Source organism: Thermobia domestica, chromosome 5 (genome assembly GCF_964235325.1).
Source record: "Thermobia domestica chromosome 5, izTheDome1.hap1.1, whole genome shotgun sequence".
Classification (NCBI taxonomy): domain Eukaryota; kingdom Metazoa; phylum Arthropoda; class Insecta; order Zygentoma; family Lepismatidae; genus Thermobia; species Thermobia domestica.
Window position 1 is genome coordinate 18,664,647 of NC_137458.1, and position 25,852 is coordinate 18,690,498.

At 37.2% G+C, this 25,852-nt stretch overlaps 2 protein-coding genes across 4 annotated transcripts in view; one reads left to right on the plus strand and one right to left on the minus strand.

The window, feature by feature from the left end:
- LOC145685762 (putative glutamate receptor) overlaps window positions 1-24,336 on the minus strand; it is a 60,210-nt gene extending 35,874 nt beyond the window's left edge. Inside the window, exon 1 of the mRNA XM_081758272.1 lies at window positions 23,900-24,336. Coding sequence (XP_081614398.1) covers window positions 23,900-24,077 — 178 coding nt within the window. The 5' untranslated portion in view covers window positions 24,078-24,336. The remainder of the gene's footprint in view (window positions 1-23,899) is intronic.
- Window positions 1-25,852, plus strand: part of LOC145685763 (trypsin Blo t 3-like) — a 127,699-nt gene that overhangs the window by 42,883 nt on the left and 58,964 nt on the right. The window lies entirely within an intron of this gene.

Here is a 25,852-nt window from a genome sequence, read left to right on the forward strand (position 1 = left end):
AATAACTTTTGCTGGATGGATGCAACTAGAGTGCACACTGGTCCACTGCTGTTAAAGACTACTTAACTAAAGAAAACAAAAGTGAACGAAAGAAGGGTTGCACCTACGACGTGCATAATATCCATAAGAATAAAAGTTGAAATTAATTCTTAGTTTGTAATATCGAACCCTTGTTCTGATATCATCTTGAATATACATTGCTTTTTCTTTTCAAAATTACTAATTTTGTCATGTATTGAACAATACACCAGAAGAGGATTCGATATTACGTACAAAAAAAAAAAAAAAAAAGAATTTTATAGCTGTTTTCGCACGCTTTGAAGATGTAGTTGGAACAAACATTCATGCCCTTTTAAGATATTCATAAATCGATATCCTGTTACAGTGTTAAGACTAGCTTTATTGAATGTATTTTCGCTATGAGTACCAGTAGACTAATAGACCTCAAATATTCTAACCAGCGATTCATTCGATTAGTCGCATCATTACGGTTTCAGATAACCAAGCAGGCACTCGACAACATAGCTTAGAATGACCAGAAGTACGACTAAACAAGTGTAAAACCATATGACTTCTCACAACACTGCCTACAGTATCCAGTATCCGCTATCTCAAATTAATAAATACGTGTTTGTATAATTGTGTAACAGTGGCATCAATGTTTAAAAAAAAAGTCACCAAACTTCCAGAGTATCGAACTTTATCATATTTAGACTATTAAACGCTCAAATGTATTAACAAGACACCAGAACAGATTATAGGTACTCACAACAAAATTAAAGATAAAAACATTTACAGAAATATTTTTCAAATTAACAATTTATTTATCCAGAAAAAAATAATGACAGCATGGGCGCCCGATGAAAATTTTCTAGGGGACTCAACTCCCTGCTTACTATATACCCTGATATTTTTTATTTGTATTAAGAAATTTAATACGTTTTCACTAGCTAGGGGAGCGACCCCTGCCCCTCCTTCGGGCACACATGAGTGACAGTATACTTTTGTTTCTGTAACATGAAAAAATTCCAGTTGATGCAACACAAGTTATGTAATGCTGTTACGGTAAACTACGAAACACTTTTCCTAATTTTATTTTTTTATTTTTATTTTTATTTATTTATTTATTTTTTTTAAGTATTTCAACATTGTGATTCTAATTCTAGCTTCACAAACCACTCGTAGTTGGCTACATTATCATAAGACTTTATACATCCAGCAGCTTCTTGGTTTCGAATCGTTGCACTTTGGAGCGATCTGCTTGCCACGATAGCCAACTAAAGTTTTGTTTGTCACCGAACAAAGTTCAAATATTAACATGGTGCTTTCCCATACATTACCTTGCTTAATGTTGAATTTCCAGGATATCTTCAACTGTAATACCGCATTTATCACACCAGAAAACCACACACTAAACAAACAAACAAACAAAAGAAAGAAACAAAACAAAGCACAACACATCCGAACCTACGCGCCATGAATCCTCGCTTCGAACATGTGCTTTTTCTCTCCAATGCGCATGCCCGACACAAGCATCTGACAGGAAAACGGTCTCCTACCATTATTTTAGAAAAACGGTAAACCGTATATTTTTTATGGTAGGAGGCACTTATTTTCACGGTTATTAGTTACAGTGTAATCTGCACAAAAGTAAGTAAATCACATTTTTGAGTATAATTTTCGTATTATTTTAATTTAAAAAGTGTTATAAAAATGTAAAAAAAAATATGTTAAAAAAAAACTTCCTCGGGCCGGGTTTGAACTCACGCCAAAAGAGATTTTCATTACTAGCATACAACGCTAGCCCACTTTTTTTCTTTTTTAAAAAAAACTTCCTGACTGTTTTAACCACTTCTCAGGACTACTAGACTCGACAGGGACACGAACACACACACATCGAGGACAGTTCTCGGCCACGAGGACCGACAACAACAATCGTCTGAATTCTGCTATTTGAATGCAACGGGGCAAGACATAGATAACGAAAACCAATCAGAACTGTGTTTTCCGTTCCTACTTCCGGGAGCATTACTCTCCTGAGCTAGTCCTATTATCAACACGTGTATTACGCATGGCTATTGCATGGTACGGTAACGTGGGGATCCTTACAATATTCTTCTATAAAGTTATAAAGATAGCAGGCAGCCCAAACATGTAGGGAGGGCCGATCCTACCATATAATTTATCACCCTATTATAGTTCATTTGCAAGCCTACCGTGAAAATTGTAGGGGAGGGGGTCAGATACAGGCCTGAAGATAAGAGATAGTGAGAAGTTGTTTTTGAAATCGATTAAGCGATCTAAGAACAAGTACTACCTTCTCTCTTAACCGTCTATTCAAAGCTGAAGTATCATAAATCAATAACTTTAGGTTTTAACGTTGGTCGCTACACAGTAATAATGGTAATAGGTAGCGAAAATAAACGGTTTTCTGTAATCAATCAAGCATTTCGAGAATATATTCTATCTCTACTCTAATCTATCGCTATTAAAACCAGAAGTGATAGAAATCTACTACCACTTCCGGTTTCAATGTTAATTTTCATTGAAACAAATCGAACTCCTTCGCGTTGGCACAATTAGTTTTTAATATTATGTGGACTTATAAAGTTGTATACTTTCGACAAGTCTTTCTAAACAGAAGAAAATAAAAACTGATTTCCGTTATGTAGTTCAAGGTCATCAGTTGCTTACGAACCATTAATGTGGTCCTCGTCCTCACTATCCTCTGCACGTTGCTGTTGCTTGTACGAAAGGTTTGGTTAGACTTCTTCTGCATCGAACCTGCAGAAACTTTTCCGGATCTGAAGGTTCTCGTACTTTGCTATTGGAAGCGCAATCGGCTCTGGGTGTGATGGTTGTAGTTACGACAGCGTTTCAGCAGAATGTTCCATTTCTGAGATGCCCTCATAACGATAGACGTGAATGGTCCGTTGTGGGGTTCCCGGTGTTCGATTGTTCTTAGGTTAGGTTAGGAATTAGATTTCTGGGCTTTCGGCATTACGACCATGTTAGCCTATCACTATGAGGGATGACGTCCTTTGGCGATCACACTATTCGAGGAAACGGAATGAAGAAAGGATTCGGGAAGGAAAAAAGTGACCTGGGGTTTGATTTTAACTGAGAGATCTTAACTTCCCGAATGTGGACAAGTTGCAGCACTGAACTTTCTACAGTACTCACCCAGGCCCTCCTAAACTTTTCACGGTAGGCTTGCAAATGAATTATAATATGGTTGCATCGGCCCCGCCTAACTTCAGCCGAGCCCCCCTACATTTTGGGGCTGGCTACTGGAGAGAACCTCACCTGAGAGGAAATTGCCCTACTGTTTGAAGTTTTGTTTTTAGAACGTACAACTTTAAAAGGCGACCCTTTATCTCTTGCTTCGCATATAATGTCACGCTAGTTGTCAGAAGCTTCAGGTGACGTCCTCCTTGGAATAAGAACCATGTTTTTATCTGGTTCCACATAGGAGTGACCTCTTATTAGAAATACGGTTGTAACATCCTTAAAGCATTTTTTAACAACAGTCGTGTAATGGAAATGTCTCAGCACAACAAAGTTCTTATTTGGGCCACTGCACGAGTCACTCTCAAATTCTCCATCAATTCGTCGAAATAATTCTCAATTGTAGTGGTTGATCATTGAGACATGATCAACCCCTTTCTTTCCTTTCAATTGAGTGTACGTGTAGAACACTGATTCGTCAGTGGCTAAAAAATGCACATTAAACAAATAGAATGACAACTACATTCTAAAATAGATTTCACTTATTGATACATCAGGCAGTTGTAAGTTTCGTCCGATACGTACAACTTTTGTATTTTTTCTACCAATTTTCTTTGAGTACTTTTTACGACTGTAAAAAGTATCTGCTTTCATTTTATGTATTATCTGTCAGGAAAGTAAATGTACACCTATTTTTCGAGTCTTGCATTCTTGCGCTCCATCCGTGGAGAGTATGACAGTTAAATCAATCAAATGTTTACTGAGGGGCAAAAAGAAAAGTTTAATCTGAATAAGACATTGCAGAGAGGCACAAGCTGTGAATACGATTAGTGCATAGTGTAAATAAAGGATGACACCGAAAGAGAAAGCCAGAAATAGCTGTTAAACTTAGAAAAAAGAGTAAAAATTGTCGAAGTGGGAACATAAAACACAAATACAACAAATACGCCGACAACTAAACATTCACCATGCCATGATATTGGTGTAGTGGCTAAGGTGATGGCTTAAAAATGCAAAGGTCGCCAGTTCGAATCCCCATCAAGGACATTTAAAAAATTTTTTGTTAATAATACATACAGCTCATGAGAGAGTAAAAGAGGTCGTATTTAGTTTTTCGTAGCAATTATTATTGGTAATGTTTAGTACTGATAATACTTTTTGTCTTTGCGTATTGCTTTACTCTTTTCTTTATTTCGAAAGAGAAGAATATCCGAACAAATGCCACCAAGTTTAAATAACTTTTCCTCTTTTACTGAAATTTTTGTGTGGAGGGACTTATTGAAATATTGGACCCGATTAATCGCCTAAAGAAGGTTCACGCCCTTTCGCTACGGTCAGGTTTTTTTTGTGCAAAAGGGATTATTTTCCTATCGGAACAAGATGTTTATTAGTGATGATATGGAATTACACATTGAAAGTGAAGTAACTGGTGAAACGTGTTATTTGAAAGAATAATATAATAAATGTGGTTTCCCCTAACACAGAGAACTGTAAATCATGTATTTCGAGTTCGGGAGCCTGAATGGCGAGGAGTGTTATTTGATTTGCTTTTTAGTAACACATTGCATTGCAAATAAAGGTAGGCAACATTAGTGGTAAGTAAAATAATAATAATAATAATAATAATAATAATAATAATAATAATAATAATAATATGTGTTGTTTGTGGCAAGGCAATATCTTCCTCAATTCTTCTTCAAATGTAATGATTGTAACGCCATTATCTTCCTTACAAACAAAATATTAGCCATTTATATCGAGAGAATGGGAAATTGTAGTGATGCGAACAATGTTGGTCAGTATGCACTCATAGTACTCAGAAAAATAAGCGATTTCAATGCAAAATGAACGAAGAATCATTGTCATGGGTAGTCATGGGGCCACGGCAGAGCCCTCTTTAGGCAAAATGTCGATAACTTATATCGAGAGAACAGGAGGTGATAGTGGAATGGGACCAACGTTGGACACCGTGGACCCATAAGGCACATCGAAAAAAATACGGGGGGGCGCCAGGCAGCCTTACTTATTACCACATAATAATATAAAATTATATTGTCGAAATACACACACGAGTTAGCTACTAATATTTCATATTATTATTATTATTATTATTATTATTATTATTATTATTATCGACAGCGTCTTTTCATTACGTGTGCATGTTTGACATGAAGCCAAAGAGAAGATCCATCATTCGTAGAAAGAATAAGAATAGTCACTTACTTTAACTGTGAGCGACAGCGAAAAATACGAAAAGAATGATTACCTGCAGCGAAAAGAAACCATACTATCTCTCAAATGGATAAAAAAATCTAGCTGAGATAGATTCGAACTCGCATGGACGGCGCGAAAAGCGAGTGTTTGGTCCACTTTTTTTTAACTGACTCACCGAACGTGTTTCAGTAACTTACTTATTGCTAATTTTACTTCACTCGTTTAACTTAATTTTTCTAATAACTTATAACGACACGGACACGAACACAGAAACATCGAAATCAGTTAAAAATCATAGATGCTCTCCCGCCGGGAATCGAACCCGGTACACCATGCACCAAACGCGCACGCGCCAGCCACTAGACCAGCGGGGAGGGCACAGCTCACTCTCTGTGTCGTTAGGGACTACGACCACTGTATTGCCAGCTATCACTTCTGTGGGTTGTATATTTTGATCACATGTTTCATCTTTGCTGGAAGAGTTAAACCTACATTCTATGTAATACATGAGGTATTTAGACCTACATGCTCTTCATATAATGTGATAAAAGGGTCATGCTGGGAATACGAAAAAGAACATTCCTTGGACAACACGGAAACTATTGACATGAGAAATGTTTATCTATGAGGCATGCGCAGTAGTATATTTGAGAATAGTTACTGTTTAGTTCAGTAAACGAAGAAAGGGGTATTCCAAAAGCAAATATGTCGCGTCAACGAGATCGACCAGAGTTGACAGAGGCGGAAGCAGATGTGTAGTAATACAACAACTTGGTTAAATTGATAATTGGTTCTTTATTCTGTAGTAGATCGTATCACAACTTTACGGGAGAGCAGAGGAAGACTTACTAACATTATCATATAGTAAACTTTAGTAACACGACCATATAGACACAAATGGATGTAACTGTGAGTAATACAACTTGGATTTAACGAAAGCCGTTTAGATATTCAGTGGTTTGAAGGGTTGTATAAGACACAAAAAGATAAGACACAATACAATTCTTCATACCTCAGCTTCCAGTAGCTAGATACATGCAATTTCTGATTAGATACTGAAACTGCTGTCGGATTTTGATACATGACGTATTGCAGGATACAAAATGCTTTGCATTACTTGTTTGTTTGTAGACAGCTACTATCTTAGTGTTCTGAAAGGCTGTGTATAAACTAGGGATAGCCAATTCCGGAATTATTACTTTCCGGACTCCCGAAAGTAAAACCGTACAAATTCCGGAATTCGGAAAATTCCGATTTTGAAATAATTCCAGAATTCGGAAAAATCCGGAATTTAAAAATTTCTAATTTCGTTAACATTCCGGAATCCGGAAAAATCCGAATTTTTTTCGAAATCCGGAGTTTTTCTCAATTCCGGAATTTTCTAAATTCCGGATTGTTTCCGAGTTCCGAAATTCTTCTGAATTAGGGAGTTTAACTGAATTCCATAATTTCGAAATATTTACCTCTGCATATCCTAAAAATTAGTTTATTATATGCCTTACTGTTGCGTGATATTCAGTTATATTTATTACAGTTATTTTCCTTAAAACATACAGTAGAATACTTTCTACATGAAACTTCAATGGAACGTTCTAGTTTAAAATGTTGGTAGTTGCAGAGGTGTGTCTTGAAGGTACGGAACCCTTTCCCCGAAATCTCTACTTTTAAGTAAGTTTTGCCAAATTTCAGAGCAAGTTTAAAACTTTTATTATTATTATTATTATTATTATTATTATTATTATTATTATTATTATTATTATTATTATTATTATTATTATTATTTTATCAACACCGTGTATAATCTTTAAAAGATATACGGTTTGTATCTGAATAGTAAAAGCTATTGTCGATCTCGGTCGTCGAAAAGTCTTCAGGAGGCAAGGACATCGATCACATTGTGGGTTTGAGTTCCGAAGGGCCAAGTATATGGGCTCGAGCCAAAAATTGTTAAAAGTTATAGGCTTCGGCCAAACATGTTCAAAACAGCTGGGACCGGGTTTAGGCTTCTCAACGGCTCGAGCGGCTCGGCTTACAGCTCATTCACTATCGAACCGAACCGAGAAGTGAGACGAGCCAACAGCTCACCCAACCGAGCGATTTGAGCCATCGGCTTAGTTGAGCTGAGTCGAAACGTGCCGATGGACTAGTTTCAAGTTTGCTGGCTCGAATCGGTTCACATGAGCCGAGTAGGTGACCCATCCCAACCGAGAAAGCTCGAGCCATCGGCTCATCCCAACCGAGCCGACTCGAGCTGTTCGCACAGTTGATACGAGCCGAGCCGGTTGATATCACTACCCGAGTTGGTCTTCTGCTTGGGCTCAAGAATTCGACCGTGCAGGTCTCAGCCTTGATTTTAAGAACTACAGTATATACTTATATTGGTGATTACGACATTTGAGGCTGTCTCGTAATAATAATAAAAAAAAACTCTGGTCTTCTCGTTAATAAACTAACTAAACGAATAAATTAACTACGGCATGCACTTTGGTGGAAATATCATTACATGAACATGTTTGTAACGAACCAATAATGTTCCTGTAATGATATTTCCACCAAAGTGCATGCCGTAGTTAATTTATTCGTTGGTCTGGAGACAATTTAATGTCCAATAATAAACTAAAGAACATACAATGGAGTAAAATTAAGGAAATGATATCGTATTATACAGTAATTTCGCCGTGCAAGTTCAATAGTATAATAATAAAAATAATAATAATAATAATAATAATAATAATAATAATAATAATAATAATAATAATAATAAATTTTCATCGGTCCTGCGCGGAAAGTGAGAATTAAATCAATCACATGTGTAGTCAAGGTAAGGAGAAAAGCCTAAACTGAATAAGACATTGAAGGGGTCACAAGCTGGGAATAAGAATAGTGCATGGTGTAAATAAAGGAGGACACCGAATGAGAAATCCAGAAACAGCAGGTAAACGGAGGAAAAAAGAGTAGAAATTGTTGAAGTGGAAACATAAAATACAAATACGAATAGGGATGAGCACGAGTCGAGCCAAAATTCGACTGGACTCGAGTTCAATTCGAGTCGAGGCAAAGGTAATTTTCTTGAGTTGAGTTCCGAGCCAGGTCGCTGTTTTCGAGGTCGAGTTTCGAGTTGAGTCGACTTTGATAATGACTCGCTCGCTCGTTCAGCTCGTTTTAACTCGTTTTGAAATAATGGCCTGACTGTAAAGCGAAAGCCATGAGAAATGTAAGCAGTAATGTGGAATACTTTTAGTGTTGCTCACGACAGGGGAGCGTCTCGTCTCGTAATTTTAATGCACCTCTTGGGGCAATTTTAGTGTATCTCGTCTCGTCTAGATAACGAGAAGACAAGAGTTTTTTTACTGTTATTATTACGAGACACCCTCAAATGTCGTAATCACCAATATACGAGGGCTATCCAGAAAGTAGATTACGTTTTCGTCTGTGTCCGCTAGGGGCGGGGCTAGCGCGGCCATCTTGGGGTCAGAGCGTTGCGCAGCTCAGTCGGCATCTAGCCGTGCTAGTGAGAGGTTCGTGCTGTGCTCCGTTAAGATACTGTGACGGTTTGAAATGTCTGCGTTAATTGAAAATCCCGCGAGCTGCGAGGTGCGTGCAGTAATAAGGTTTCTGACAGCAAAAAACTGTAAACCGATAGAAATCTATCGGCAGCTGTGTGAAGTGTATGGGGACAACATTATCACTGAAGGTGGAGTGCGACAGTGGGTCATAAGATTTAAAAATGGCCGAACCAATGTTCACGACGAAGATCGAAGTGGGAGACCCAGCAAAGTGACTGCCGAACTTGTCGAAAAAGTCGATGTTAAAGTCCGTGAAAATCGAAAGTTCACAATAACGGAACTTTCTTTGAGTTTTCCACAAATTTCGCGAAGTTTGTTGCACGAAATCATCAGCGAAAAGCTTGGTTACCACAAGTTTTGTGCAAGATGGATTCCAAAAATCTTGACAGAGGACCACAAAAATCAGCGAATGGCTGCAGCGTTGCACTTTTTGGACGCCTACAATAAGGATGGTGACTCTTTACTCGATCGCATCGTTACTGGTGACGAAACATGGGTGAAACACGTGAACTGTGAACCGAAATTGCAATCAATGCAGTGGGGGCACACAGGTTCTCCCCAAAAACCCAAGAAATGCATGCAAACAATGTCGGCAAGGAAGATGATGGCGACTGTTTTTTGGGACAGAAAAGGTGTGATTTTGGTGGACTTCCTGGAAAGAGGCACTACAATAAACGCTCAAAGGTATTGCCAAACTCTGCAAAACCTCAGAAGAGCAATTCAAAACAAGCGCAGAGGAATGTTGAGCTCTAAGATCTTGTTGATTCACGACAACGCCCGGCCCCACACGGCAAATGTCACGCGTGAAGTTCTTGAATCTTTTCAGTGGGAGTTGTTTCCTCATCCGCCGTACAGTCCCGACCTGGCACCGAGCGACTTCCACCTATTCCCAGTAATGAAGAAGTGGCTGGCTATGCAGCGTTTTGATGACGACGAACAGCTGCAAGAAGAGGTAACGAAGTGGTTGAAGTCGCAGGCGGCCGAATTTTTCGACGAAGGAATTTCCAAGCTCGTACATCGCTACGATAAATGCCTTAATTTGAATGGTGACTATGTCGAAAAGTAGTATTTGTGTGTGGCTTTCATCTGTATATAATAAAATTTGTTTCCTATACTTTGTTGATTTTTTATTCCAAAACGTAATCTACTTTCTGGATAGCCCTCGTAAGTATATACTGTAGTTCTTAAAATCAAGGCTGAGACCTGCACGGTCGAATTCTTGAGCCCAAGCAGAAGACCAACTCGGGTAGTGATATCAACCGGCTCAGCTCGTATCAACTGTGCGAACAGCTCGAGTCGGCTCGGTTGGGATGAGCCGATGGCTCGAGCTTTCTCGGTTGGGATGGGTCACCTACTCGGCTCATGTGAACCGATTCGAGCCAACTAAGTTGAAACTAGTCCATCGGCACGTTTCGACTCAGCTCAACTAAGCCGATGGCTCAAATCGCTCGGTTGGGTGAGCTGTTGGCTCGTCTCACTTCTCGGTTCGGTTCGATAGTGAATGAGCTGTAAGCCGAGCCGCTCGAGCCGTTGAGAAGCCTAAACCCGGTCCCAGCTGTTTTGAACATGTTTGGCCGAAGCCTATAACTTTTAACAATTTTTGGCTCGAGCCCATATACTTGGCCCTTCGGAACTCAAACCCACAATGTGATCGATGTCCTTGCCTCCTGAAGACTTTTCGACGACCGAGATCGACAATAGCTTTTACTATTCAGATACAAACCGTATATCTTTTAAAGATTATACACGGTGTTGATAAAATAATAATAATAATAATAATAATAATAATAATAATAATAATAATAATAATAATAATAATAATAATAATAATAATAATAATAATAATAATAATAATAATAAAAGTTTTAAACTTGCTCTGAAATTTGGCAAAACTTACTTAAAAGTAGAGATTTCGGGGAAAGGGTTCCGTACCTTCAAGACACACCTCTGCAACTACCAACATTTTAAACTAGAACGTTCCATTGAAGTTTCATGTAGAAAGTATTCTACTGTATGTTTTAAGGAAAATAACTGTAATAAATATAACTGAATATCACGCAACAGTAAGGCATATAATAAACTAATTTTTAGGATATGCAGAGGTAAATATAAAAGCTTTGCTACAAAATACCTACACAGAGCATAATTCAATGAGCTCTGAAATAGAATGTAACGAAATAGCCTATGAGATTCAGTCTACAGAGCAATTGTTACTTAAAGAATGGACATACACTATTTCGAGAATCGAGACAAGACGGAAATGTTTACGATACTTTTCGTCTCGTCTCGATTCTCATTTCCAAAGACAGACGAAAATTTTGAGTTAGCCTTGACCTATCTCGAATGTAAAATGTAAATTATCATGTTATTTTATTTGTTTTAGAAACCAGATGAGAAATTCCTCTTCTCGTGAGCAACATTAAAGGAAACCGAAATATTCTTTCCAAATGTCACGTTTCTGCTTGTAATGGTATGACCTGAGCGATAATTAGCTCCTAGCTTTTAATCTTCTACGAGATAATAATTATTAATATTAGTTTATTATTATTCCTGAAGATTTGATATTTCAAGTATTGAAATATCCAAGTATTCAAATATCTGAATATAATAAAACGTATGTTATCGCCGATCAATCGCCATCAAAAATCCTAAAGTAAAAAAAAATACAACGTGCATTCGCACAAGCACCTCGACCACTGAACCGCGATCGCTACGCGGTAAACGATTCGTCTTTAGTCTGTTTACGTTAGGTTTCTTTGTCTCCGCTTGCAAACTTGTATGTTATATTTCTTCGATTCAAAATGTCTTACGTATTTCTTTTATGAAGTCGGCAAAGCTAACATTAATAACTTGTGTTGTTCTTAAACCGCTGGTTCACAAGTTTGTTTTTTTTTCACACGAAACTACAAATATGACAGATTGAATTCTCATACTCTCCTTTTCTTTCAAAGCAGTCGCCATTACCTGGTCAAAGACTTATATCCGCCTCGATTCATATTAACCAAAATAAATTCATTTTTCGGAAGCGGAACTTTCACTTTCCTTATTTCGGAAAATTATGGAATTTTCAGTTAAACTCTCTAATTCAGAAGAATTTCGGAACTCGGTAAGAATCCGGATTGAGAAAAACTCCGGATTTCGAAAAAATGCGGATTTTTCCGAATTCCGGAATGTTAACGAAATTAGAAATTTTTAAATTCCGGATTTTTCCGAATTCTGGAATTATTTCAAAATCGGAATTTTCCGAATTCCGGAATTTGTCCGGTTTTACTTTCGGGAGTCCGGAAAGTAATAATTCCGGAATTGGCTATCCCTAGTTTATACACAGCCTTTCAGAACACTAAGATAGTAGCTGTCTACAAACAAACAAGTAATGCAAAGCATTTTGTATCCTGCAATACGTCATGTATCAAAATCCGACAGCAGTTTCAGTATCTAATCAGAAATTGCATGTATCTAGCTACTGGAAGCTGAGGTATGAAGAATTGTATTGTGTCTTATCTGTTTGTGTTTTATACAACCCTTCAAACCACTGAATATCTAAACGGCTTTCGTTAAATCCAAGTTGTATTACTCACAGTTACATCCATTTGTGTCTATATGATCGTGTTACTATAGCTTACTATATGATAGTGTTAGTAAGTCTTCCTCTGCTCTCCCGTAAAGTTGTGATACGATCTACTACAGACTAAAGAACCAATTATCAATTTAACCAAGTTGTTGTATTACTACACATCTGCTTCCGCCTCTGTCAACTCTGGTCGATCTCGTTGACGCGACATATTTGCTTTTTTATACCCCTTTCTTCGTTTACTGAACTAAACAGTAACTATTCTGAAATATACTACTGCGCATGCCTCGTAGATAAATATTTCTGATGCCAATAGCTTCCGTTTTGAGTTGAGTTGAGTCGATTTTAGTTTAGCGTCCCGTTCAGCACCGAGGCTATATGAGACGTGGACCTACTGATTAACGTGGAATCCGAAGCACATGAGCTACCGCCGGGAATCGAGCCCGGGTCTACCACGCCAAAGGCGCGTACGCTAACCGCTTAGCCATGAAGGAGCTCTAGTTTGCGTTTTGTCCAAGGAATATTCTTTTTCTTATTCCCAGCATGACCCTTTTATTACATTATATGAAGAGCATGTAGGTCTAAATACCTCATGTATTACATAGAATGTAGGTTTAACTCTTCCAGCAAAGATGAAACATGTGATCATAGTATACAACCCACAGAAGTGATAGCTGGCAATACAGTGGTCGTAATCCCTAACGACACAGAGTGAGCTGTGCCCTCCCCGCTAGTCTAGTGGCTAGCACGTGCACGTTTGGTGTATGGTTTACCTGGTTCGACTCCCGGCGGGAGAGCATCTGTGATTTTTAACTGTCCTCGATGTTTTTGTGTTCGTGTCCCTGTTGTTATAAGTTATTAGAAAAAGCAAGTTAAACAAGTGAAGCAAGTAAAATTAGCAATAAGTAAGTTACTGAAACACGTTCGGTGAGTCAGTTAAAAAAAGGGGGGGACAAAACACTGGCTTTTCGCGCCTTCCATGCGAGTGCGAATATATCTCGGGTTGATTTTTTATCCATTTGAGAGAAAGTGTTGTTTCTTTTCGCTACAGGTAATTACTCTTTACGTATTTTTCGCCGTCGTTCACAGCTATAGTAACTGACTATTCTTATTCTTTCTACGAATGATGGATCTTCTCTTTGGTTTCATGTCAAACATGTTCATGTAATGAAAAGACGATGTAGATAATAATAATAATAATAATAATAATAATAATAATAATAATAATAATAATAATAATAATAATAATAATAATAATATGAAATATTAGTAGCTAACTCGTGTGTGTATTTCGACAATATAATTTTATATTATTATGTGGAAATAAGTAAGGCTGCCTGGCGCCCGCCCCCCTATTTTTTTCGAAGCGCCTTATGAGTCCACGGTGTCCAACGTTGGTCCCATCCCACTATCACCTCCTGTTCTCTCGATATAAGTTATCGACATTTTGCCTGAAGAGGGCTCTGCCGTGGCCCCATGACTACCCATGACAATGATTCTTCGTTCATTTTGCATTGAAATCGTTTATTTTTCTGAGTACTATGAGTGCATACTGACCAACATTGTTCGCATCACTACAATTTCCCATTCTCTCGATATAAATGGCTAATATTTTGTTTGTAAGGAAGATAATGGCGTTACAATCATTACATTTGAAGAAGAATTGAGGAAGATATTGCCTTGCCACAAACAACACATATTATTATTATTATTATTATTTTACTTACCACTAATGTTGCCTACCTTTATTTGCAATGCAATGTGTTACTAAAAAGCAAATCAAATAACACTCCTCGCCATTCAGGCTCCCGAACTCGAAATACATGATTTACAGTTCTCTGTGTTAGGGGAAAGCACATTTATTATGTTATTCTTTCAAATAACACGTTTCACCAATTACTTCACTTTCAATGTGTAATTCCATATCATCACTAATAAACATATTGTTCCGATAGGAAAATAACCCCTTCTGAAAAAAAAAAAAACCTGACCGTAGCGAAAGAGTGTGAACCTTCTTTAGGCGATTAATCGGATCCAACATTTCAATAAGTCCCTCCACACAAAAATTTCAGTAAAAGAGGAAAAGTTATTCAAACTTTCTGAATACCTATTTATGGGCGAAATTTGGTTCCCTTGGAACTTTTTAAGAGTTTGAAGGGCCGTCATTTTGAACATTTTCATCTGATTATTCTGGTTAACGAACTCATCAAGATATTTTTAAAAAAATAATGTTTATGCCAAGTATCGTCTCAATCCGCTGAAAATTAGGGTGGTTATGGCATTCATAAATAGCGTTATATATATACAGATAGATAGATAAATAGACACACAGAGGGAGAGAGGAAAAGTGTTTTGCTCCCTTCTCGCACCTGTGATGCGTCAGAGCTAAACCGGGCCCCTTTGCAAAACGTATTGACCAGTCTAACCTAAACACAAGCCTCTTACTTGCTAACGTAGAAACGTGGTCGGGAGGTGTAAGGCATGTAGAAATTGTATTTTTAGTAACCATGAGTATGGTCCACTTCCATGTTTTTCTTTTTACTTTTTGCAGCTACTTCGGAACGTTCAATTTTTATTCTTCACTAATTGCAAATGGCGTTTACATTCAAAATAAGATAATTTTTGGTGGCATTTGTTCGGATATTCTTCTCTTTCGAAATGAAGAAAAGAATAAAAGCAATACGCAAAGACAAAAAGTATTATCAGTACTAAACATTACCAATAATAATTGCTGCGAAAAACTAAATACGACCTCTTTTACTCTCTCATGAGCTGTAAGTATTATTAACAAAATTTTTTTAAAATGTCCTTGACGGGGATTCGAACTGGCGACCTTTGCATTTTTAAGCCATCACCTTAGCCACTACACCAAGATCGTATCATGGTGAATATTTAGTTGTCGGCGTATTTGTTGTATTTGTGTTTTATGTTCCCACTTCGACAATTTTTACTCTTTTTTCTAAGTTTAACAGCTGTTTCTGGCTTTCTCTTTCGGTGTCGTCCTTTATTTACAGTATGCACTATTCGTATTCACAGCCTTGCCTCTTTGCAATGTCGTATTCAGATTAAACTTTTCTTTTTGCCCCTCAGTAAACATTTGATTGATTTAATTCTCATACTCTCCACGGATGGAGCGCAGGAATGCCAGACTCGAAAAATAGGTGTACATTTACTTTCCTGACAGATAATACAAGTATCTCTGAACGTAAATTTTGTAACTCCTTTTGTAATGAAACTTTATTGACAGCAGTTGCACTTTCAATAGATTTTTCTAAACTAATTTCCTGGGTGTTCATTTCATCACATACCCTTTGCGAGTCCTTAAGGCTATAAGGTCTTCTATACACTATAGGATAGATCCTACAAAATTATTTACGATTTTTTCTAGAGTTAAAATCTCAACGTGATGGCATCAGAACACATGTCATTTCCTGTGTTCTGAACGATCCTATGATATTTCTCTTGTTTAGAACACGCTCTATTTCGGAAAGAAAATATGTAAGATTTCGTTTCAAGCTTCATCAAGTGAGATAAAGTATGCCTTTATAGAGGTGTGCAATTTAACAATTGACAAACACGGGCGTAGTTAACCTGATGCTATCCTATTTTAGATCTCACAAATTTGCAAAATTTACGGAAGAAATGTGTAATATAATCTTGAAAGAAGATTTCATACGCGCAGCACCTCAGAGTTTAATATTTCGTGAGAAATGCATGCTGAACTTCTCAAGCACGTAATCAGGTCAGACAGGAAAAATCTTCACGTGTCTGACACAAAAGGATAGGATTTCCTACGAGGCATGTCGTAACATTTTTCAGAAGATAAATGCTAAGAGAATTCCTAAGATGGATCCTATAGTGTATAGCTGGCATAATGAGTCATCTGCTCTTCACAGACGCAAAAAGCCCCATCATAGCATTTTTTACTTCCTCTGAGATCTTCCGTGAAAGGTTGCTGTGCTTTCTTCTTTAATCAATATGAGGTTTGCCTATGACTATCATGTCTCTCTTAATAGTTACTAAACGTCGATTCAAATTTTGGTTTGGTTTTTAGTTTTGCGTCTATTTCAGCAGCGAGGCTATAATTATGAGACGTGGGCTTATAGCTTAATGTGGAATCCGATCCAGATGAGCTCCCGCGTGAAGAAACAACAATTCTTGATAGCAAACAATGACATGAAAGCCTTTAATCGTACGAGTATTTCTTGCACTTATTCATCACCCACCACTTTTACCTTATACTAATACGAAAAGTCATTCAAGCTACCTTCTTCTTTAGTTTTTCTAGGTTACCTTCGTTGAACACCAAGAACTGGAATTAATCCAGCTGAAAATGGGTTTTGTTCATTTACCTAGGTATGTCTTTCAATGCACTGAACAATTTAATCAATTCACAACGTTCTGACTCACTGACATTTGGAAAACATTTCAGTCGTTTACGCATACAGTCGGGTCTGGTCTGATTCATACAGTTTCTTAACATTTTGTCAACTTCACGAACACTGGCGCAAATCCCGGGGAGACGAGAGGGTCATGCCCCCCCAATCTTCGACCTGGTGGAAAATTGCCCCCTCCCCCCAATAATCTGACGTGAAAAGTGCTGTTTGGAATATGTGTGATGATTAGTGTCCGACTGCCACAAAGGAATGTAAGTTGAAATTGATTTCTCTTTTCTTTTCCATCTTTTAAAAAGAATCATATTCTGAAGTATTTCAAACTGAACTTCGTGCTGTAGTCCGTTTAGTAGTCTCATCAATATATATTAATTCCACTTCCGCTACTTGGGCACAAATTGCAATAAATTCCAGAGGAGGATATGCCCCTCTCCTCATGCTGCAAAATTGTCTCAGCTGTAGGTATGGGCACAAATTCCCGGGAAATGGGGAGACATGTCCCTCCCAACATTGGAACTAAAGGCTCTCCCAATAATCAGATCTGAAAAGTGATTTTTGCAAATAAATATGATGATTTTTGCCCGACTGCCACAAAGGAAAGTGAGATGAAATTGGTTTCTCTTGGCTTTTCCATTTTTAATGAAAATGAAAATGAAGATGTGCGACTGTGCGTGACGTAATCTGATGTGAAATCTTATCTCCTACTCTCCCCAAGGACCTAGCATACGAAGAGTATATAGACTACCTAATGTCACTAGAATCCATCTTTTCAGTAAATGCGCATTTCATCTATTTGTAGTATTAGCCTAGGCATCTACTCATGCTTCTTAAGCTAATTAACTCTATGGCCTATTCAGCCCGGAGGTTCAATGCCGCGTCCACAAAAGCTCTCCACTGACTTCTATCCTTAGCCAATTGGATCCAGTTTCTACTTTGGATTCCTATTTCTGCGAGATCAATCTTAATATTGTCCTCCCATCTGTGCCTTGGTCTTCCTAATCTCTGCCTTGGTCGTTTTCCGCTTTGTCTTCCAGTCAAGACTTTGAAAGCGTTCCTACTTTCATCCATCCTAGCTACATGACCTGCCCACCTAAGCCTTCTAGACTTGATGACCCTAACAATGTTTGGTAATCCGTATAAATTATGTAGTTCCTCGTTATGAAGTTTCCGCCATTCCCCATTCCCGTTCCTCCTGGGTCCGGATATTCGTCTCAGGATCTTGTTCTCAAATATTTTCAATCTATGATTTTCCCTCAGACTAAGCGACCATGTTTCGAAACCATACAGAACAACAGGCATGATTAGCGTTTTATATATTTTAAGCTTGAAATTCCTCGACAGAATTAGCGATGACAAGAGATTTTGAACTGGATAATAACACGAATTCCCTGCTTTTAATCGACATTTAATTTCTTCGTGAATATGATTTTCGTCTGTCAATATTGATCCTAGATATTTTAAACTATCAACTTTATCAAAATTATTATTTAATATTTTAACGCATCCACAATTTGCCGTATTACGGTCCCGACGCATTTCCATGTATTTCGTTTTCTCTGCATTTACTTCTAAACCCATGTCCCTGCAAGCGTTTAATAAGACTTCTGCATTTCTTTCTATTGTTCTCCTATCATTCCCTATGAAATTTACATAATCAGCGTACGACATAACCTGGTGAACACTGTTCAACTCAAGGCCCTGGTTGTTATCTTTGATTTTCCTTATAGCTTATTCCAGAACAAAATTGAATAATAATGGCGACAACACATCTCCTTATTTCAAGCCATTGTCGACTTGAAAGCTCGTGAACAAAAAATTTTCCTGCCCAGAATTTACTTTGGGATTCATTTAAATATGCCTTAATTAATCTAATTAGCTTTTTCGGTATTCCAAATTCTGTAAGAACGTTGTACAGCGGGGGACACTTCTAAATGGTACAGCCATATGGAGATTTACGGCTAAGGTGTACCATTTAGAAGTGTCCCCCTGTACAATGTTTCTCTTCTAACCGAGTCATAAGTCTTTCTAAAATCAATAAGTAGTTGATGTATGGAGAGATTGTATTCCCACTTCTTTTCGAGTATTTGGCGAATGGTAAATATTTGGTCGATAGTTGATCGATTTCGTCTAAATCCGTACTGATAATCCCCAATAATTTCATCTGCTTATGGGATCAATCTTGCTAATAGAATATTTGAAAGGATTTTGTAGGATGTTGACAGAAGAGAGATGCCTTGATAATTATTAGTCAGTTTTGTCGCCTTTCTTGTGGATTGGAACAACGATTGATTCTTTCCACTCTTGTAGTAATTCTTCCTTGTTCAAGGTAAGGAGGGCGAGTTTGTGTATCTTGTTCCTCAGTTTTTCGCCTCCAGCTAAAATTAACTCAGCCGAAATTTCATCTACACCCGGAGATTTGTGTTTCTTTAATTTCTTTATATCGATTTCTACTTCTATTCGGTTGGGTTCTGGAATATACGGTTCTGCGGTGTTGTATCTCCCTTTCTCCATGCACAGTAGTTTTTGGCTGTGTGTTAAGCAAGTCGTCAAAGAAGTCTTTCCATTTATTTAAAATGCTATCTGTATCAGGGAGAACTGTTTCGTCGGGTTTCTTTAATATAAGCACGAGGTTGAAAGCCTTTTTTAAATTCGTTGATCCCTTTATACATGTCCCGAATGTTTTTATTTTTACTATTATCTTCAAGTTCCTTAATTTTAGCTTTCAAAAAATCGCGTTTCTTTGTTCTAAAAGTTTTGGGAGTTTCCCGCCTGATATTTACGAAATTTTGTGTAGTTATTTCATTCGGATTTTGTAGCCAACGTAATTTTGCCTGTTTTCTCTTCTCTGCTAGTTTAATGCATTCCTGGTCGAACCATGGTTTATTCCTATGTATTTCCGCGTGTCCCAATTTTTCTTTTGAGAGAGGATGCTTCGTAAGCAAAGAAAAGAATTCAATTGCTGGAATATTGTTTTCCATAATCTTAAGCTTACATCTGTTAACTAAAGAGTATATGACATGCTTCAGATTTCTGTAACGATTCCTGTAATGCTATTAATTATAATCATTTTGCTCAAATAAGAGTATTGTTGCGTCATACATAATTGATATTCTTTCTTCATAGTTTTGGGGAAGTCATTATTTATATTATTATATTATTATAAAACAATTTTAACGTGGATCTTTGTGGATGCCTAATTAGAAACATACCAATTATAAATATACATGTATTCAGATTTCAGAATGTGTTCACGGCAGTGGTTTGTAATACTGATATGTACTACTACTTTATCTACATCGCCTAATATATAATATACTCTACAACAGGTTCACCTCAGATTCATCTACCGTAATATGAGTTTCGTCTACCTTCCCTAGAATAAGCCTCAAATCTGCCCACCTCCCAATGTTGAAGACAACCAATGGCATATTTAGGATTTTGTTTCGAGGGGTATGCCCAACACAGGAAAGGAAGTAGGCAATTGCACACCTGAGTTTGAGAATTAAATATATTTTAATTTATGCATAAATTGAAGTTATAATGGCAAGAATTTCAGACCGATAAATCCTATATGGTATGATACAAAAATTTAAGAGTGAATCTAACCCTTTATTCTATTCATACAAGGAAAAGGAAGCATCCTCTTGGCTGACCTAATTTCCCGGGCTAATTATTCCTCCGTTTTGATTTTCTTTACTTCAAACATTTCGTTCTTTTAAAAATTACTAAACGATATAATTTTTCCTTTTTATAATAATAAAAGTCCTGTCATATTGATATCCGCGTAAGTTGGTGTGGAACACCAGTTTCTCTTATCAACTCCTCTTAGTTTTTGTGTTACTGATGACGGCCGACTTGAATCACAACTGACAACGGTCGATAAAGTATGATAGGCGAAATGAAAGAAAGTAACGTCAAGAAAAAGAAACAGAAAAGTAGAAAGGACGAAAGAACAAAAGGATGTAGTTCTCACATGGAATGAAATTTCACAAATACAGTATTGTTTGTGAACAAAGAGGATAAGAAAATGGAAACTCAATGACATTCTTAGAAATGGTAAAAAGGATTATTGTTGTACGTGGAATGCGAAAAACTAACAAATTTATTTCGGGGGGAGCTTGAGCCCGATAGCCCCCTAAATACGCCACTGAAGACGATTCTGGTTCCCTGATCTTTCACAGCATTGTTTTTCAACTTCATAAATATTTTCAGCATCGCTTGGTATGGAAACGGTCTTACCAGTCCCCACCAATGTTGAAGACAGATTTGCGCCGATGTTCACGAACTATACCAGTGATTCATCTTTTTCTTGAATTTCACAGAGTAGTTACTTCGTGCACAACACTTTCCTCATTTGCCTTCACTGTAAAAATGCGAGCAAAATCACACAGCGTATTCTCAGTGACGCAACACCAATTTACTACTACAAACAAAATGAAAGAAACAGCCCGCGTCAACCTACAACACATTGCACTCCAATGAGCTGCGGCTTGTCCGGGCTGTGGTCGCTCTTTTGTTGAAACTGTGGAGTATGATCGTTTTCCCCTTGTATACAATATCTTTAGTTGTTTCTTCAGGTATATTTTAAATCACGCTTTACCCTAGCCATAGGAGCTAAATACGATGTTCTGATTGGTTGAAGTTATCCGTTTCTCGCCACGTAGCATACCTATAGCAGAAGTCAAAGAGTGGCTGCTGTTGGTTCTCGTAGCCGAGCGTGCTAGCACAAAAGGCTAGTAGTCATAATCTTTTTTGGTGTGGATTCAAACCCGGCCCAAGGAGTTTTTTTAAAAATTTTTTCATAACACTTTTTTCATTAAAATAAGATGAAGATAATACTCAAAAAAAGGATTTACTTACGTTACGCGTGCAGTTTTGCTATACGAATCCATAGTATAAGCTGTAGTAGTAGTAGTAGTAGGAGGAGGAGGAGGAGGAGGAGTTGCAGTAGTAGTAGAAGCAGGAGTGGAAGGAGTAGTAGGAGTAGGAGTAGAACAGGTTAAAAGCCCCGCAGGGCTCGTTTTGTTTCACCTTGACCTCATTCAACCAATTAGAAACGTGTATTTAGTTCCTATGGCTAGAATTGAGCGTGAAAAATGCTTTCTTCAGAGGGCCGTGTTTAGTTTAGTCCAACTATTGCATATGCTGAATTTCGCCATTTTTTAAAAATTTTGTGACATTTTGCCCCTGTACCCTTCATTTTAGATAGTTCTCCAGTATGAAATTTATCTTCAATACCCTTACAGACTGCATATTTACAACCCAAGTAGGTAAATGCCTAATATATTTCTACATCCTTAATGTCTATAGTATTTAAGGTTAGATTGTAGAAGTCACCTAACCATGATAATTTATGAAGCTTAACTACAAAACACTACGCACTTCTCAAGTAAAATTTTCATTCCTAAGCCATTAATTAATTCATTTATAATATTAAATAATTTTTCTAATTCTTCCTTCGTGTCTGCCACCAATACTACGTCGTCAGCGTAGGCTAGCAGCAATATTTCGGAATTCATATATCCATTATTTATTTCATTACTACATCTAATACCACGTTAAAAAGTAATGGACTTAGGGGTCTTCTTGTCTTACTCCATGTTTCACAAACATTTGTACACTTGTTATAAAACTCTGTTGCATTATCTACATATAAATTTTGTACAAGTGTGCAGTAATTTGTAGGAACTGATCTACCTATCAATGGTTTCACAACGATATCTGGTGGAACCATATCGAAAGCTTTCATGATATCAATTGAACATCCGTATAAAGGTTTTACTCTTCTATTTAGTTTAAGAACAATATCTAGCACGAAGCAAATAAACAATGTTGATCTGGCAAGAATAAATCCTTTCTGTGCGATATTCAAATCTATTATTGACCTTCTTTCTGTGCCTTAATCTAGTGTTTTCAATGCTCGTAAGCACTCTACTTAAAATAGATGAAACGTTAATGGTTTCCAATTTACGAATAAGCACAGTTTTATTTAGTTTCCGGAATTTCGGAATATAACCAAACGCAAACATTATATTGTATAACTTCACTAACATATCTAAAATTTCTTCGTTGTTTACGCCTTTCTAGTCATCCTGGAGCACAGTTACATGCAAGTCGTCTTACTCTTTTCTTTCACTTTTTTTTACTTCTTGAAAGGTTATTGGAAGGTTTAATTTGTGCATTCCTTTAATAGCAACAACCTGGTTACAAAATTCTAATTCGTTTCTGCTTCCACACCCAAAATTTCGTTATAAAATTTACGTATAATTTCCCTCTCTAGCTTAACTTCATCTTGTCTAACTGTATTGTCTGTCTATCTAAATAACTTTGCTTTCTAACTTGCTCGGGTCATATTTACATAACTCCTGTGTGTTAGCATACTTATGCTGTATACTTATTATTATTTGTTAATACTTTTTCTCCATTACCCTTTTCCCTCGTAATCTTTGTTTCACTATTTTCACTATAGTTCTTTTTTAAGTACTTCATTAACATGTCTACAATAGTCTCTACATGTCCTTTTATATGCACCCCAAGGTCTTTGAATATTCTATTAACTAGCTATATTATCCATTTCACATTGTAATATTCTGTAAGTAGAGTCGAAATCATGTACTCGGGTATTTAACTCTTCACCTTTATTTTTATTATAAAATATGTTTCATATAAATTATTGCACGAAGTATTTAAGAGGTTAGCTCTATCTTTTAGTGTAAGTTATAAACAATCCCCTCCAGCATACGATGTTGCTTTCGAGTTGCTCTTGGGTGTAGCCTAGAAGGCATAAATTATATGAACTGTAAAAATTTCATGTGTCTAGTTTAAGTGGTTTGGTCTGGACATTCATCAGTCAGTCAGGACTACTCTTTTTATATATAGATTTGTATACCTTGCAATCTTTTATACAATATATAGAATTCACTTACCTCTTATTATTGTGTTATCCGTATAAATCAAACTCAATCCACTAATATGATTTTGTGAAATATCAAAAACAGTACTTTTGTGTTTAATCACATTCTGCAACAATGCTTCTTCATTAGAGAAAATCATACATAAGAGAAGAATTGTCCATCTAGTTCTAATAGATACAACAATTGCCATTTTGTTTTGTCTCACTCTTCTTCATCATTTATACATTATGTAAATGCTAGACTATGCTGTGATAGAAACACTTTAAGAAAAACAATATGTATGGTATGGTCATGTTGTAATTAATAAACGTTTATTCTCTTACAACTTCGAAACCTTTCTGCCAAGTCCATGCATAAAATTATACTACCACAGGAGTAAGTTGAAAGGTTTGGTCTGTTTGTTTAAGAAAGAGAGAGTTCAAGAACACTTCTATACATAAATCCATACAAATTTTGTTATGTTTACTATAGAATAGGAACCGAAACGATCACGAAATAACTACAATTAGTATTCGTTCTAATTAAAATGCAATTACCGCCTTCTCATCAAAATACAAGTTATGAAATAGCGGCGAAAAATAATAAAAATGTATTACAAATATATATGGAATAAATAGTTATTTCTACAACACGCATAAAATATCTTTCTTTTGTATTCGTGAGAAAAATGTTTTGACAATATTAATAAATATATATCCATTTGCAGTTTACTGAGTGTAGTAGTGTTATGTTCACACGTTATGTTTACATTCGTTAAGCAAAATTACGAGTAAACTTCTGATATTAGTATTTTGTTGAACATCAACATGCAATAAGAATTTTTTCTCTCTCTCCTGGGAAATACAAAGTATATATTTGCAGTCCAGAATTAGCACTTTGTGTTGTTTGCGTGTCAAAATAAAAGATACTGTACTCTCGTATATCTTATACACAATCTCTTGAGTCATTTTCATTAGCACCGTAGTCTTCTTTCAGTATATTACTTTATTTAAGTATGTTTAATTACAAATTCTTCTCTCGAACTGTCGGAAAATGATTCAGAGGCACATTAATTGATTTATTCGTTCATTAGAGTTGAACGTCCCTTTTCAGAGCCAACGTTATATCAGGTACAAATTATTGGCCAGTACAGTATAGACAAGGTTTCTTTTTTTTTTTTTAGGTTGGACGGGAACGCACAGAAATATCCTTACGGAAAATATTGTACTGTATGGTACAGAAGCGGTACACTAGTTTTTTTCCTCACCCTTGTATTATAAAAGTTCCTATACATGTTGATGTACACTGAATTACAAATAAGTAAACGTTCCTAATAATCCTTTCTCTATGAGTTTGGACCTCTTGCGTGTAGAAGAGCAGAGGTGGGTAGTATCTTCTGCCCAGTGCAGCGCGGAGATTTTGAAAGGAACCTCTTGCCCGTAGCAGCGCAGAGGTGTGTAGTATCTCCTGCCCAGTGCAGCGCGGAGATTTTGAAAGGAACCTCTTGCCCGTAGCAGCGCAGAGGTGTGTAGTATCTCCTGCCCAGTGCAGCGCAGAGATTTGGAAAGGAACCTCTTGTCCGTAGCAGGGCAGAGGTGTGTAGTATCTCCTGCCCAGTGCAGCGCGGAGATTTGGAAAGGAACCTCTTGCCCGTAGCAGCGCAGAGGTGTGTAGTATCTCTTGCCCAGTGCAGCGCAGAGATTTGGAAAGGAACCTCTTGTCCGTAGCAGGGCAGAGGTGTGTAGTATCTCCTGCCCAGTGCAGCGCGGAGATTTGGAAAGGAACCTCTTGCCCGTAGCAGCGCAGAGGTTTGTAGTATCTTCTGCCCAGTGCAGCGCGGATATTTGGAAAGGAACCTCTTGCCCGTAGCAGCGCAGAGGTGGGTAGTATCTATTGCCCAGTGCAGCGTGGAGATCGGTAAGCTTAGGGAGTCTCTCATGCCCAGAGAAGCTTGGAGAGAAAGGAAGAACCAACTATTGAGAACCA